The sequence below is a fragment of the Arvicanthis niloticus genome, chromosome 16 (assembly GCF_011762505.2).
Source record: "Arvicanthis niloticus isolate mArvNil1 chromosome 16, mArvNil1.pat.X, whole genome shotgun sequence".
Taxonomy (NCBI): domain Eukaryota; kingdom Metazoa; phylum Chordata; class Mammalia; order Rodentia; family Muridae; genus Arvicanthis; species Arvicanthis niloticus.
Window position 1 is genome coordinate 51,927,864 of NC_047673.1, and position 13,242 is coordinate 51,941,105.

Consider the following 13,242-nt stretch of genomic DNA (forward strand, 5'->3'; position numbering starts at 1 on the left):
GACTGTGAACATATTTGTAAATAATAAATAAAAGCTTTTTTGATTTCTACTGTTTTTCTTATAATCACAACATTTACTGGATTACGGTACTCATCTGTCTTTGTTGCTCTGTTGAGATTACACATAAATTATTATTCTGATTTATTCTGTGTTTATTAGTTTTTATAGCATTTTTTGTTCACTTACTCTTTATGAGATATTGCTTAATAATTTTCAATGAATCTCAAATATTTTACTTAAGTAGTTTAATTAAAATAAAGAAACAAAATACTGATATAAAAGAAAGAGAGCCCATTATTCATTGTCTTCATTAGAGAGATAATAAAGAAATATTATAAATTACTTTATGCTCCAAATTTTAATTGTCTAGATAATTGAATTAATTTCTTCAAATATATAATTTAATCAAATTTATATAAGGAAATTGACAATCTGAATAGATCTATAGCTATAAAAATTGAATCAATAATTAATAGTGTCTTGAAATCAAAGTATTAAAATTAAATGTTTCAATAATGAATGCAAATTTTAAAAGATGAAAAAAACAGTTGTATATAATTTCTTTCACATACCAGAAATAGTATTTGATGCAAACCCATATTAATTTAATGTTCAAATCAGAGACAGACATTACCAGTAAACTCCAGACAAAGATCTTTCATGAACAAAGACCCATCCTTCCCAAAAAATCCCTCAAAAATTGTATATAATGTATATAAATGTGTATGACGAATTATGCATAGTCTAACAGTAGACAATCAATATAACCTAAGCCATAGACACTTTAAACAAGCAAATTTATATAACAATAAGGAAAGATGTAAAAATGGTATTTGACACAACAAACAACTGTTCAAGGCACAAATTTTAACCAAAGTAGAAATCAAAAGAAACTTCTTCAGTTTGGTGAAGGACATTTGCAAAATCTCATGATTATTGTCATGTTGAGAAAGGTACTCTAAAAGTGAAGGAGGCCACATTAGCTGAGTATATTTCAAAACAGAATACTTTTGACATGTGTACCCCTTTGTTAAAATTTAGTGATATAGGCTATTAATGCTTTCAGTTATCCAGGGTCACATGGAGATTTGGAAAGTATACAGCTTTTAGCTTAAAATATCCACACAGCTCTTCTGAGAATATACATTTATGTAAATAGCTATTAATGGTGGTAAGTTAAGAATCTAACTGTATCATTAGGCCATGCAGAGCTCAAAAGCTCCCTTTACTATACTGAATAGGTAGGGAGAGAGTGGGCAGCCTTGTCTAGTCCCTGATTTTAGTGGGACTGCTTCAAGTTTCTCTCTAAGTTTGATGTTGGCTACTGATTTGCTGTATATTGTGTTTACTATATTTAGGTATGGGCCTTGAATTCCTTATCTTTCCAGGACTTTTAACATGAAGGGATGTTGAATTTTGTCAAATGCTTTCTCAGCATCTAGTGATAGGATCATGTGGTTTTTTTTTCTTTGAGTTTGTTTACATAGTGGATTACATTGATTGATTTCCAAATATTGAACCATCCCTATATCTCTGGGATGAAGCCTAGTTAATCATGATGGATGACTGTTTTAATGTGTTGTTGAATTCGGTTTGTGAGAATTTTATTGAGTATTTTTGCATCAATATTCATGGGGAGATTGGTCTGAACTTCTCTTTCTTTGTTGGGTCTTTGTGTGGTTTAGGTATGAGCATAATTGTGGCTTCATAGAATGAATTGTGTAGTGTTTCTTCTGTTTCTATTTTGTGGAATAGTTTAAAGAGAATTGGTATTAGTCCTTCTTGAAAGGTCTGCGATAATACTACACTCAAACCATTTGGTCCTGGGCTTTTTTGGGGGGTAGAATTTTAATGACTGCTTTTATTTCTTTAGGGGTTATAAGATTATTTATGTGGTTTATCTGCTCCTGATTTAACTTTGGTACCTGGTATCTGTCTAGAAAATTGTCCATTTCATCCACATTTTCCAGTTTTGTTGAATATAGGTTTTTATACTAGGATCTGATATTTTTTTAAAAATTTCCTCAGTTCATCTATTGTTATGTCTCCCTTTTCAGTTCTGATTTTATTAATTTGCAGTCTCAGTGACTTCTGGTTATTCGGGATAGGAGTTCATCTATCCTGTTGATTTTCTCAAAGAACCAGCTCCTAGTATTGTTGATACTTCGTATAGTTATTTTTGTTTCTACTTGGTTAATTTCAGCCCTGAGTTTGAATATTTCCTGCCATCTACTCCTCTTGGGTGTATTTGCTTCTTTTTGCTCTAGAGCTTTTGGGTGTGCTGTCAAGTTGCTAGTGTCTGCTCTTTCTAGTTTCTTTTTGTAGGCACTTAGAGCTATGAGTTTTCCTTTTAACACTGCTTTCATTGTGTCCCTTAAGTTTTGTTTTGAAGAGCCTTCATTTTCATTAAATTCTAAAAAGTCTTTAATTTCTTTCTTTATTTCTTCCTTGACTAAGTTATCATTGAACAGAGCGTTGTTCAGTTTCCAATGTGTATGTGGGCTTTCCATTGGTTTTATTATTATTGAAGATCAGCCTTAATCCATGGTGATCTGATAGAATGCATGGGATTATTTAAATCTTTTCTATCTGTTGAGGCCTGTTTTGTGGCCAATTGTATGGTCTATTTTGGAGAAGGTATCATGAGGTAATGAGAAAAAGGTATATTCCTTTGTTTTATGATGAAATGGTCTACAGATATCTGTTAAATCCATTTGGTTCATAACTTCTCTTAGTTTCACTGTGTCTCTGTTTAGTTTCTGTTTCCATATTCTGTCCATTGATGAGAGTGGGGTGTTCAAGTTCTCATTATTATTGTGTGAGGTGCAATGTAAGCTTTAAGGAATTTTTGTGTTTCCTCTTTAAGGGCTTCTACCTGTTTACCTGTCTTCTCCTGTATTTCTTTAAGGGAGTTATTTATGTCCTTCTTTAAGTTTTTGATCGTCATCATGAGAAGTGATTTTAATTTTGAATCCTGCTTTTCCAATGTGATGTGGTGTCCAGGACTTGCTATGGTGGGAGAACTTGGTTCTGATGATGCCAGGTAACTTTGTTTTCTATTTCTGGTTTCTGTTCTTGCACTTGCCTTTTGCCATCTGATTATTTCTAGTGCTGCCTGCCCTCACTGTCTCTGACTGGAACCTGTCTTCTGTTATCTTGGTTATGTCAGAACTCCTCAGAGTCCAGGTGTTTCTGTGATTCTGTGATCCTGAGATCCTGGGTGAATGAGCTCCTGGGACTCAGACTGTCTCTGGGATCATAAATCTTATGATCCTAGGTGTGTTAGAGCTCCTGAGAATCCAGCTTCCTCTGCTGCTCTGAGTACAGTGATTCCTCTAGGATGGGTCAGTATATGGTGTCTTCAGGGGGGCAGACCAGCTAGTCTGCCTCAGCAGAAATGACCAAGGGAAGGGCCAAGAGTTTGCTTTCTTAATGTTTTCCTGTAATAATTTCTTTTTTGTTGTCTGTGTCTATCTGCTCATTTATAAGTCTTTAAATAAAATCCATTTTGTTCAAGGAAAATATATGTGTCTTTAAGTTTCACATTGAAACTTAAAGAATTCTTATTTATTTATTTATTCTCTTTGTTTCTTTGTTTCTTTCTTCCTTTCTTCTTTCTTTTTTTTTAACTCCAGATTTTATTCCACTCCTGGTCTACCCTCTGACTGTTCTACATCCCATACCTCCTCCCCAACCCACTCTGTCTCCATGAGGATGTCCTCACCTCTCCCACCCCCACCAGACTTCTAAACTTCCTGGGACCTCCAGTCTCTTGAGGGTTAGGTATATCTTCTCTGACTGAACCCAAGAATTATCAAAGAATTAAAAACAAAGTGTTTTCCTTCCTCTGTTTTGTACATTTCTTTTCTAAACTCTGATCTTATCATATGAACATGTTTTCTAAGCAAAGTTGCACATGCTAGGAACTCACAGACAAATCTGCAGGTACAATGGACAGGCACAAGGCAAATGATTAGCAAAGGAGAAGGAGCTATGGAGAACGACGCCTGCCACACCACAGTTGTTAGAGCCTCAGAGAAGGAAGCAGAGAGGATGATCATTTAGAGAACTTAGGTTAAAAACAGACAAGACAGAAAAATAGCATCTCAGGCAAGAAGTATATAGGGACAGTTTATGAGGTGTGGGTAAACAGAGCCATTTTGGACAGCAGGAGACTATTTTTGGGTATAAGAGTAAGTAGCAACAGAAACACTCTAGAAAGAAAAAAACATGCAGAGGTCAACAGAATGTGACCTCTTTTGATTAAGTTTATGGTTTGGAAGCTTATCAAGGAGTCAACAATGAGGCATTTGAGGGCATAAGGAACACATTTAAGGAACCAAGTTGTAATTTCTCTTCAGCATCATGATCTATTATTTTCTTTTAATTCTATATTCTTGTATCTATCTTCTACAAGACCTTAGTTTACGCTCATGATTTTATGTCAACATAATGCTAAAAACAGACAGTACAATAACTAAAGCATGTATTTCCCAGGCTTACCAAATCCTTGGAGTGCTCCTGCTAGCATTTGGGCATCCATCACTGGATTAAAATTTGGAGCTGGGAAGATGGTTCCTTGGACCTGGTGAGGAAAATCAACACTTAAGAGATTGTATCAATTTCCATAAAAAGTTTCAACAAAATGTTCTCTATAAATGCCAACAGAACTATATTTTACATGTTTAAACTAGTGTACCTCACTAATGTTTATCAGCTATGGCATAACTATGTGTTAAATATAGAAAGCTGATTTGATTGAGTGTATTTTATTCAGTGGCTTCCACTATGTTGCCATTATCATCCAAATAAGAAGCTGAGATCTTAGAATCAATAATAAAAATTTTAAAACCAAATTTAAAACATATATTTTCTTAGAAACTGATGACAACTTATAGAAACTTAAAAGAAAACCATAGTGAAAGATTCAGGCCATTCATCTGAACTATAAAGGTTGTTTACCAGTATAGCTTTCCCGCCCCGCCCCCACAAAAGTATATCATATAAAAATTAAAATATGTAAATGTGGGGTTTGGAACTTGTAAAACATGGAGGAACATATATAAGACTGATATTACTTACCCAAAGTACCCAGCTGCAGAGAAAACATAAAAAGATGACCCGTTCATGTCTTGACAATAATAAAATAGCAGAACATTTATGGAAGGTGTTAAGAGTCACATGGTTCTGACTTCAGATAGAGCCAGCTAGACTCTGTGCCCTATGCTCACCCTCAACAGGAAGAACTGTCAATCAGATATTATTAAGAACAAGGGACAGCTCTCTACATTTGTTGTCAATGTGTTTGGAACTCAGAAAAATAAAAAATGCTATCTCATAGTGAATGAGACTATGAGGGTTTAAAAACTCATTTACTAATCTGATGTTTTTGGGAATATTGGATGATTATATAGCTCTCTAGAATCCACTGTCTAATGGAAGATTAATTAATTAATTAATGCTCTCTTTTCTTCAGTTATATGTAGATTTGATTTGAAATGATATTAATAAATAAATAGTTATGAACTTGAAGTAAATAATTATATAATGTGTGGTGTATTCATATTTTTATACTTAGAAGTACATCTGTGAGAGTGAAATGTGCTCCTTGAGCATTCACAAGGACAGATATAAGTCATTAAAATAAGGAACACCAGGTAGGGTAGCTCACTCTTGCCATTTCACCATGTCTCAAGCTTCACTCAAGTATGTGACTTCAAGGCAAGCTTTATCTGCATAGTAATTTCCACATAGCCAGGGTTGTAAAGGAAGACTCTCAAGAAATGAAATACCTATTACCACAAACCCATTCATCTACATTGCTCCAGTGCATTCATTTACAAATGAATTTCCAGTTAACCTCCAAGGTCTCAAGTTTATTATACATGACCTTGAAAGAATATTTTCTTGGGTCAAGCCCGAGTTATAAAGGCTATTTATTAGGTAAAAACATCCAATTTTAATGTACATGTCTAACAAAATGTCATATGGTGACATGCTATTAGGATGACAAATATTTTTTTCATTTATTAAATTTAGCTGAGGTAGCAGATTTTAAGGTAAGTATTTAGATCATCATAATTCAAGCATGTTTGTTTTATTTATTTTTTTATGTGTATGTGTCTCATTTTGAATGTATGTATGTGCAGCATGTATAAACAGGCTTCTTCAGTGGTTAGAGGACGCTGGATCTCCTAACATTGGAGGGGATTATGATCTGTGAAGAGAATCTAAGATCTTTGCATGTATAGCAATGCTCTTAATTACTGTGTCATCTCTCCAGCTCAAACATTTTCTTTTTAATGTTTCAATCCTAGATGAGTTTAGGATTTAAATATTGGAAGTGATAGTCACTTAACTTTAACTGTGAGATTGTGTTACCATCACTATATTTTATGAGATACATATACCTACTTATTTTATTCACTGAGAAAAGAATTTTTAACAATCTATTTCAGGCAATATTAACTTCACAACATATTTAGCTGAATGGATACTGATTTATCATAATGTTCCCTATGCTCATCTCTGTACGTACCTCCTCTCTCATTATCAATATGTATCAGAGTGGTATATTTGATACATAATAATCTTCAGTCCATATTTTTTATTATGGGTCATTTTTTGAGGTGACAAACTTATGGGAGTATGTGAATCATCATCATTATATCCACTGTCATAATATCACACAGTAGCTTCAATGTTGTAAGAGTCTTCTATAGTTTCTTCTCTGCTCTATTAAAAGATTTTTTTTTTGAGAAATAAGTAAGAAGTATCTTCTTTTGTACTATGATAGGAATTGATTGGAAAGTGAACTCAGTACTTGAAAATTAGCATTCGGTACCTTAATAATCTTAAAATTGCTACATGCTATCAGCCAAATACAAACACATTTTGCAATTTAAAAGGAGAAAGAAATTAAAGCATTTAAAAATCATGAGCACTAATATCTAGTGTATTCACTTATTTTTAGTAATGTAACATCTTAGCTGGAACAATATGACAAGTGAAGGCCATAGTGGAGGAAGAAATAAGAAAGGAAGAAGTCAATGTATTTATATTTGCAAATAACATGATTTTATACATTAAATATTCTCAATACTACACAAAAACTTCTATAGCTGATAAACATACTCAAAAAGGAGCAAGATACAAAATTAATACACAGAACTTAGTAGCCTTCAATAGACTAATGATAAATACAGCAATGAAGAAATCAGTGAAACAGTACCACCTTATTTATTTTTCTATTGCTGTGAAGACATCATTACCAACACAACATATACAAGAAAGAATTTATAGGGTGAAACTGACAGTTTCAGAGGGTGAGTCTGTGACTATCATGGTGGGAGACATGGCAGAAAGAAGACAGGCATGACACTGGAGCCATAGCTGAGAACTTACATTTTGAGATAATAATTGGCAACGGGGAGGGGGGATGGTAACTGAAAGTGGCACAGGCTTTTGAAGTCTACCCCAGTGACATACCTTTTCCAACAAGGCCACACCTCCTAATCCTTCCCAAACAGTTCCACATACTGTGGACCAAAGTTTAAGCATAAGAGCCTATAGAGGCTATTATGATTCAAGCCAACACAAATATCAGTCTTCATAGTAAAAAATAAATACAAATATCTTGGAAATGAAAAAATTGCACAGTGGAAATTTCAAGACACTGAAGAAAGAAACAGAAGAAAACACCAAAAGATTGAAGGTCTTCCCATGATCATTGATTGGCATGCTTCATGTGTGAAGATGTCCATCTTATAAAAAAAAAATGTACAGACTCTGTTCAATCCCCCACCAAACATACAATACAATTATTCACATAAATTGAAAACTATAATGTAAAATTTCATATGTCAAGGTACCTGTTATGACAGGTATGATGATCTTGAATAATAGAAATAACAATACAACTCACAATAATAGAACCACTGGAGGAATCACCCTAGATTTTAAGTCATACTATAAAAATCATTCTGAACTTCATTTTTGATGAGAAAATACTGCTTGGAAGGATACCATGTGATGTCAAGCCTACCACAGGGTATAAGGATACCATGTGATGTCAGGCCTACCACAGGAAATAAGGATACCATGTGATGTCAGGCCTACCACAGGGTATAAGGTGTCCTCTCATTAGAAACTGGAGAAAGAAGATTTTTAAAAAATCTATGGGAGCCAAGGAAAAAAGCCAGGTTCAGAACTAAGTGGTTTAGTTAGGAGGGATTACAGAGGTTCTGTTTAGTCAACAAAATGATGGACTGGGTATTAGGTATATCTTCTACCTTACTGACACAAATTGGTATACTTATGCTCTAATTGTACTTTAAGAAAAAAAGTTTTATTTTAACAGGAATGGTGATATGTAGGAGGAGCTAAGGTGGGAGGAGTACAGAGAGGAAGAGGAGGAGTAAGGAGAGGAGGAGGAGAAGGAAAGGAGGAGCTAGGTGACAAGAGAGGTGGGGAACATGGAAGCGGATATTTGTGTGTCTCTGCCAGTCAAAGATAGTTGTTATATCTAGGTTGGGTATTGGGTTACACTTCTAATTGTAAGGACATATTGTTATTGAGCATTACTAAACTCATAAAGCCTTTGATTAACATTAAAAAAATATTATAAAAGCAAAAAGGAGAAGCGGGGACAGGATAGGAGTTTTCTAGGGAGGGGAAATGGGGGAAACAGGATGGCATCTGAAATGTAAATAAAGTATCCAATAAAGATTTTCACATCAAAAGAAAAGAAAAGTTTAAAAAAAATCTATGCCACATATTTATATGATTATATGCTGGGTATGATAGTGAACCAGGAAAAGCTGTATGTAGATAATGTTGCCTTTAGCCCTACTTCTCATATAGCAGATTCTGCCATACAGCACTGGGAAGCTGTTACCATCGAATTGAAGAACTATAAATTTTTCAGGAGACAACAGTTTTACAAAGCATCCACTCTATTTGTTATATACGGAGTTCACCATCTTCACGTACCTAGGTTCGACATTTTAAAGTATGCTTTGTTTTGAAATGAATGCATGACAGGGAGTGTTACATATGTCTTTAGCTGAAGGCCTGTTAACTCTTTGGTTAACAAATGAGCTAAGTTTTAAAAAAATTACAGATTTAAAAATAATTCCCTGTAGTGTACAAAGCACCATGCCTTATAAAGGAAGAATACTGATTGGTTGTGGCCCATAGTAAAATTTTTAGATGATAAAATGTGGCTATAGTAAATCTCATCCACAGCAACATAATTATCTCAAGAGATTAGGAGAGTGTATAGATGAATTGTCTTGGACCTCAGAGAGATATGAATTTAAGTTTCTTCTGTGTCTCTAAGCAACTGTATAGGCACAGAAGTATTTAAATTCAATGTATCTCATTTTCTTTCAGTTACAAAATAGGGATAATATGCTTTTAATATCATAGAGTCCTCTAGCGATGAAATATCTTGTGAGCTAGGACTTGGTGAGGTGCTTAGCATTTTGAAAATGGCAACTATCACAGTAGTCACAACAATCCATGGAAGAAAACATACTTAGATATAAGCACAACAAAAGAGCAGTGAGAGAGATTAATAGATTGTGAAAAATGTCTCCACAGAAAACAATTCAATAAAATTAATTTACTAATAATCAAACAAGCATTATAAATATGAAATGCGTATGAATGTTAGAATTTCTATCATCTTTTATTCTTTCTATAAATGACATTTTTATTATTTAGTTGTTTAGTTATTAAGAAGAGTGTTATAAAATATACAAGACAGAAACATGAATAATATCTTTTATTCAGTATATTATTTAACTCTCAAATAAAGAATAACTGATAACTAATATATTTATATGTTAAGATATCAGATGGAATTCAGAACAAAAGGAACATATCTCCACACAATAAAAGTAATACATGACAAACTACATTTGCTTTTGATTAAATTGGAAGAAACTTGAAAAGTTCCACTAAAATCAAGACCGAAGCAAAGGTGACAGGAAAGTTGGTACTGAGAACGGTCAGTGTGCATATTATTACCATGGGAAAGTTTAAGTACGGTGATCAGAAAATATTTATTGAAGATTGGGTTTGTATAAGATTCTGAACTCTTTGATTTAAGTATAAGTCTTCATGTACTAAGTTCACAGGGAAATCAACATATGGAGGTCTAAGAACAAATTAAATTAATAACTAAAATTAAAGAATATATAATATTTTCACCAATTCTTTATGAATTTCTTACTATTTATACTTTAGCCTGAGTCATGTTGCCATAATAAAGTGGTGACCAAAACTAATTTGGGAAGTAAACGGTTTATTTGACTTAGAGCTTATAGTCTTTCATTGAAGAAGCCAATCCAAAATTTCAAGGTTGGAGCTAGAAGCAGAAAATACAGAAAACTGGGTTATTGGCCTGATCTTTCTTCTACAGTCCAGACCCATTTGCCCAGGACTAATATTATTCAAAGAGGGCTGGGCTCTCTCACATCAATGAATAATTATGAAAATGTTTCATAGGCTAATTTGATGAGGTAGTTCCTTACATAAGGGCTCTTTTCCAGGATGAGTCAAGTTGACAAAACCTAACCTCTATAAAACATTTTGATAATATACACTGCCCATTTTTCTACCAAATTCCTCTAAGAACCTCCTTACTTCCTCAACCCCAACTTGTATTTTGTATTCCCTATTGAGGAGAATTTGTTATGGGCATATACTCTTGGGTGTGGTACCATACACTGTGGCATAGTCAATCAGGGACCACGTCTTTAAAGAAAACCATCTCTTTCTGTCAGAAATTATCAACTTCCCATGATTTCCAGTTAGTGGTGAGGATTCAGAACCTCTTTGTACTCTATGTCATAATGCAATATATAATGCAGTGTATTAATGGCTTGATCTTATGCAGGCCATCATGGCTGCCATGTACTCATTAGTCTACTATTCCTATCATGTTCAGTAGAGACTGTCTCACTACAGTCTTCTCTGACCTCTGGTCATTACAATCTTTCTTCCCCCTCTTTCTTGATAGTTACTGACACTTGGCACATGAATGAGATACAGATGTCCAGTTTCTGCCTCAGTATCCACAGATACTTATTTTCTGGACTTTGCTGGTTGTGCTATTCTTTATTAATCATTGTCCACTGTACAAAGAAACTTCTCTGATAAGTCTGAAAGTTGCACTAGTGCATAGGTAGTTATGAATTTAGAAGGTATTTTGATAATGTTCCCTTTTAGAAGTATAATAGTAGAGGGTTCACTGCAGAGACTATGAGCTCCTCAACCATGAATTCTTGGGTTACATGTATTTCCTCCAGAGAAATGAGACTTAAATGCAATGAGAAAGCACTTGGCTACCCCAAGAACATCCATGCCATTATTCTGGATGTAATTCATAGGATTTGTAGCTGAGAGAGAGTCTTTTTTAAATTTTTAAAAAAAATTTTAAGTTTTTTTTTATTGGATATTTTCTTTATTTATGCTTGGAATACCCACAATACAATTCATAGACCACATGAAGCTCAAGAAGAAGGAAGACCAAAATATGAGTGCTTCTGTCCTTCTTCGAAAGGGGAAAAATACTCAAGGGATCAAAGTGTGAAGCAGAGACTGAAGGAAACTCCATCCAGAGACTGTCCCATCTGGGAGTCCATCCCAGATACAGTCTCTAAACCCAGACACTATTGTGGATGCCAAAAAGTGCATGAGGACAGGGCCTGATATAGCTGTCTCCTGAGAGGCCCTGCCAGAGCCTGACAAATAGAGAGGGGATGCTCCCAGACAATCATTGGGGTGAGCACGGGGTCCCAAATAGGGTCCCAATGGAGGAGTTAGAGGACTGAAGAAGAGAGAGTCTTCATGACTTCCTCAGCCCACCAACCTCCTAAACACCACTTTTTGTTGCTATATAATCTAACCATCTTAGAGGAAGTTTTCTGGTCAATACCATTTGATTTCTCCATGTCCTGTGACAAATACATGTAGCATCTTCAGCCATAGTCTTTTGTTTTGCCTTTTCTTGAATTCTTTATTTTTATTTTTAATTGGATATTTTATGTATTTATATTTCAAATATTATCCAGGTTTCTCCTCTGGCACCTCCTTCTCTCATACCCCCTCCCATTGTTTCTATGAGGATGCTCCCCCTTCTACCCACCCACACCCACTTCACCACCCTGGCATTCTCCTACATTAGGGAATCAAGCCTTCAGAAGAACAAGGGCTTCTCCTCCTATTGATACCAGACAATGTCATCTTCTGCTACATATGTGGCTGGAGTCATGAGTTACTCCATGGGCACTCTTTTGTTGGTGATTTAGTCCCTGGGAGCTCTGGGAGGTCTGGTTGGTCGATATTGTTGTTCTTTCTTTGGGGTTGCAAACCCTTTCAGCTCCTTCAGTCCTTTCTCTAACTCCTCCATTGGGGACCCTGTGCTAAGTCTAATGGTTGGCTTCAAACATCCACCTCTTTATTTGTAAGGCTCTGGGAGAGCCTCTCAGGAAACAGCTATAACAGGCTCTTGTCAGCAAGCACATCTTAGCATCTACAATAGTGTCTAGGTTTGGTGTCTGTTTATGGGATGGATCCCCAGGTGGGGCAGTCTCTGAATGGCCTTTCCTTCAGTCTCTGCTCCATACTTTGTCCCTGCTTTTCCTTTAGACAGGAGCAATTCTGAGTTAAAAATTTGGAGGTGAGTGGGTGGCCCCATCTCTCAACCGGAGGCCTTGCCTAACCTTTAGATATGGTCTCTACAGGTTCACCCTCCCCTTTGTTGGGTGTTTCAGCTAATCTCATCCCTGTTAGATACATTACCCCAGAGTAAAAGGCTGGAAAAAAATTCCAAGCAAATAGTCCCAATAAACAAGCTGAAGTAGCCATTGTAATATCGAATAAAATAAACTTTCAATCAAAAGTTATCAAAAAAGAAAAAGAAAGACACTTCATACTCATCAAAGGAAAAATCTACCAGGATGAACTCTCAATTCTGAGCATCAGTGCTCCCGATGCAAGGGCACCCACATTTATAAAAGAAATTTTACTAAAGCTCAATTGTATCACACACAATAATAGTTGGGGACTTCAACACCCCACTCTCATTAATAAACAGATCATGGAAACAGAAACTAAACAGAGACACAGTGAAACTAACAGAAGTTATGAACCAAATGGATTTAACAGATATTTATAGAACATTTTATCCTAAAACAAAAGAATATACCTTATTCTTGGCAGCTCATGTATATA

At 35.1% G+C, this 13,242-nt stretch overlaps 1 protein-coding gene across 1 annotated transcript in view; it reads right to left on the reverse strand.

The window, feature by feature from the left end:
* Nucleotides 1–13,242, reverse strand: part of Anxa10 (annexin A10) — a 66,929-nt gene that overhangs the window by 36,933 nt on the left and 16,754 nt on the right. Inside the window, exon 2 of the mRNA XM_034520577.3 lies at nucleotides 4,504–4,585. Within this exon, the coding sequence (XP_034376468.1) occupies nucleotides 4,504–4,585 (82 nt within the window). The remainder of the gene's footprint in view (nucleotides 1–4,503; nucleotides 4,586–13,242) is intronic.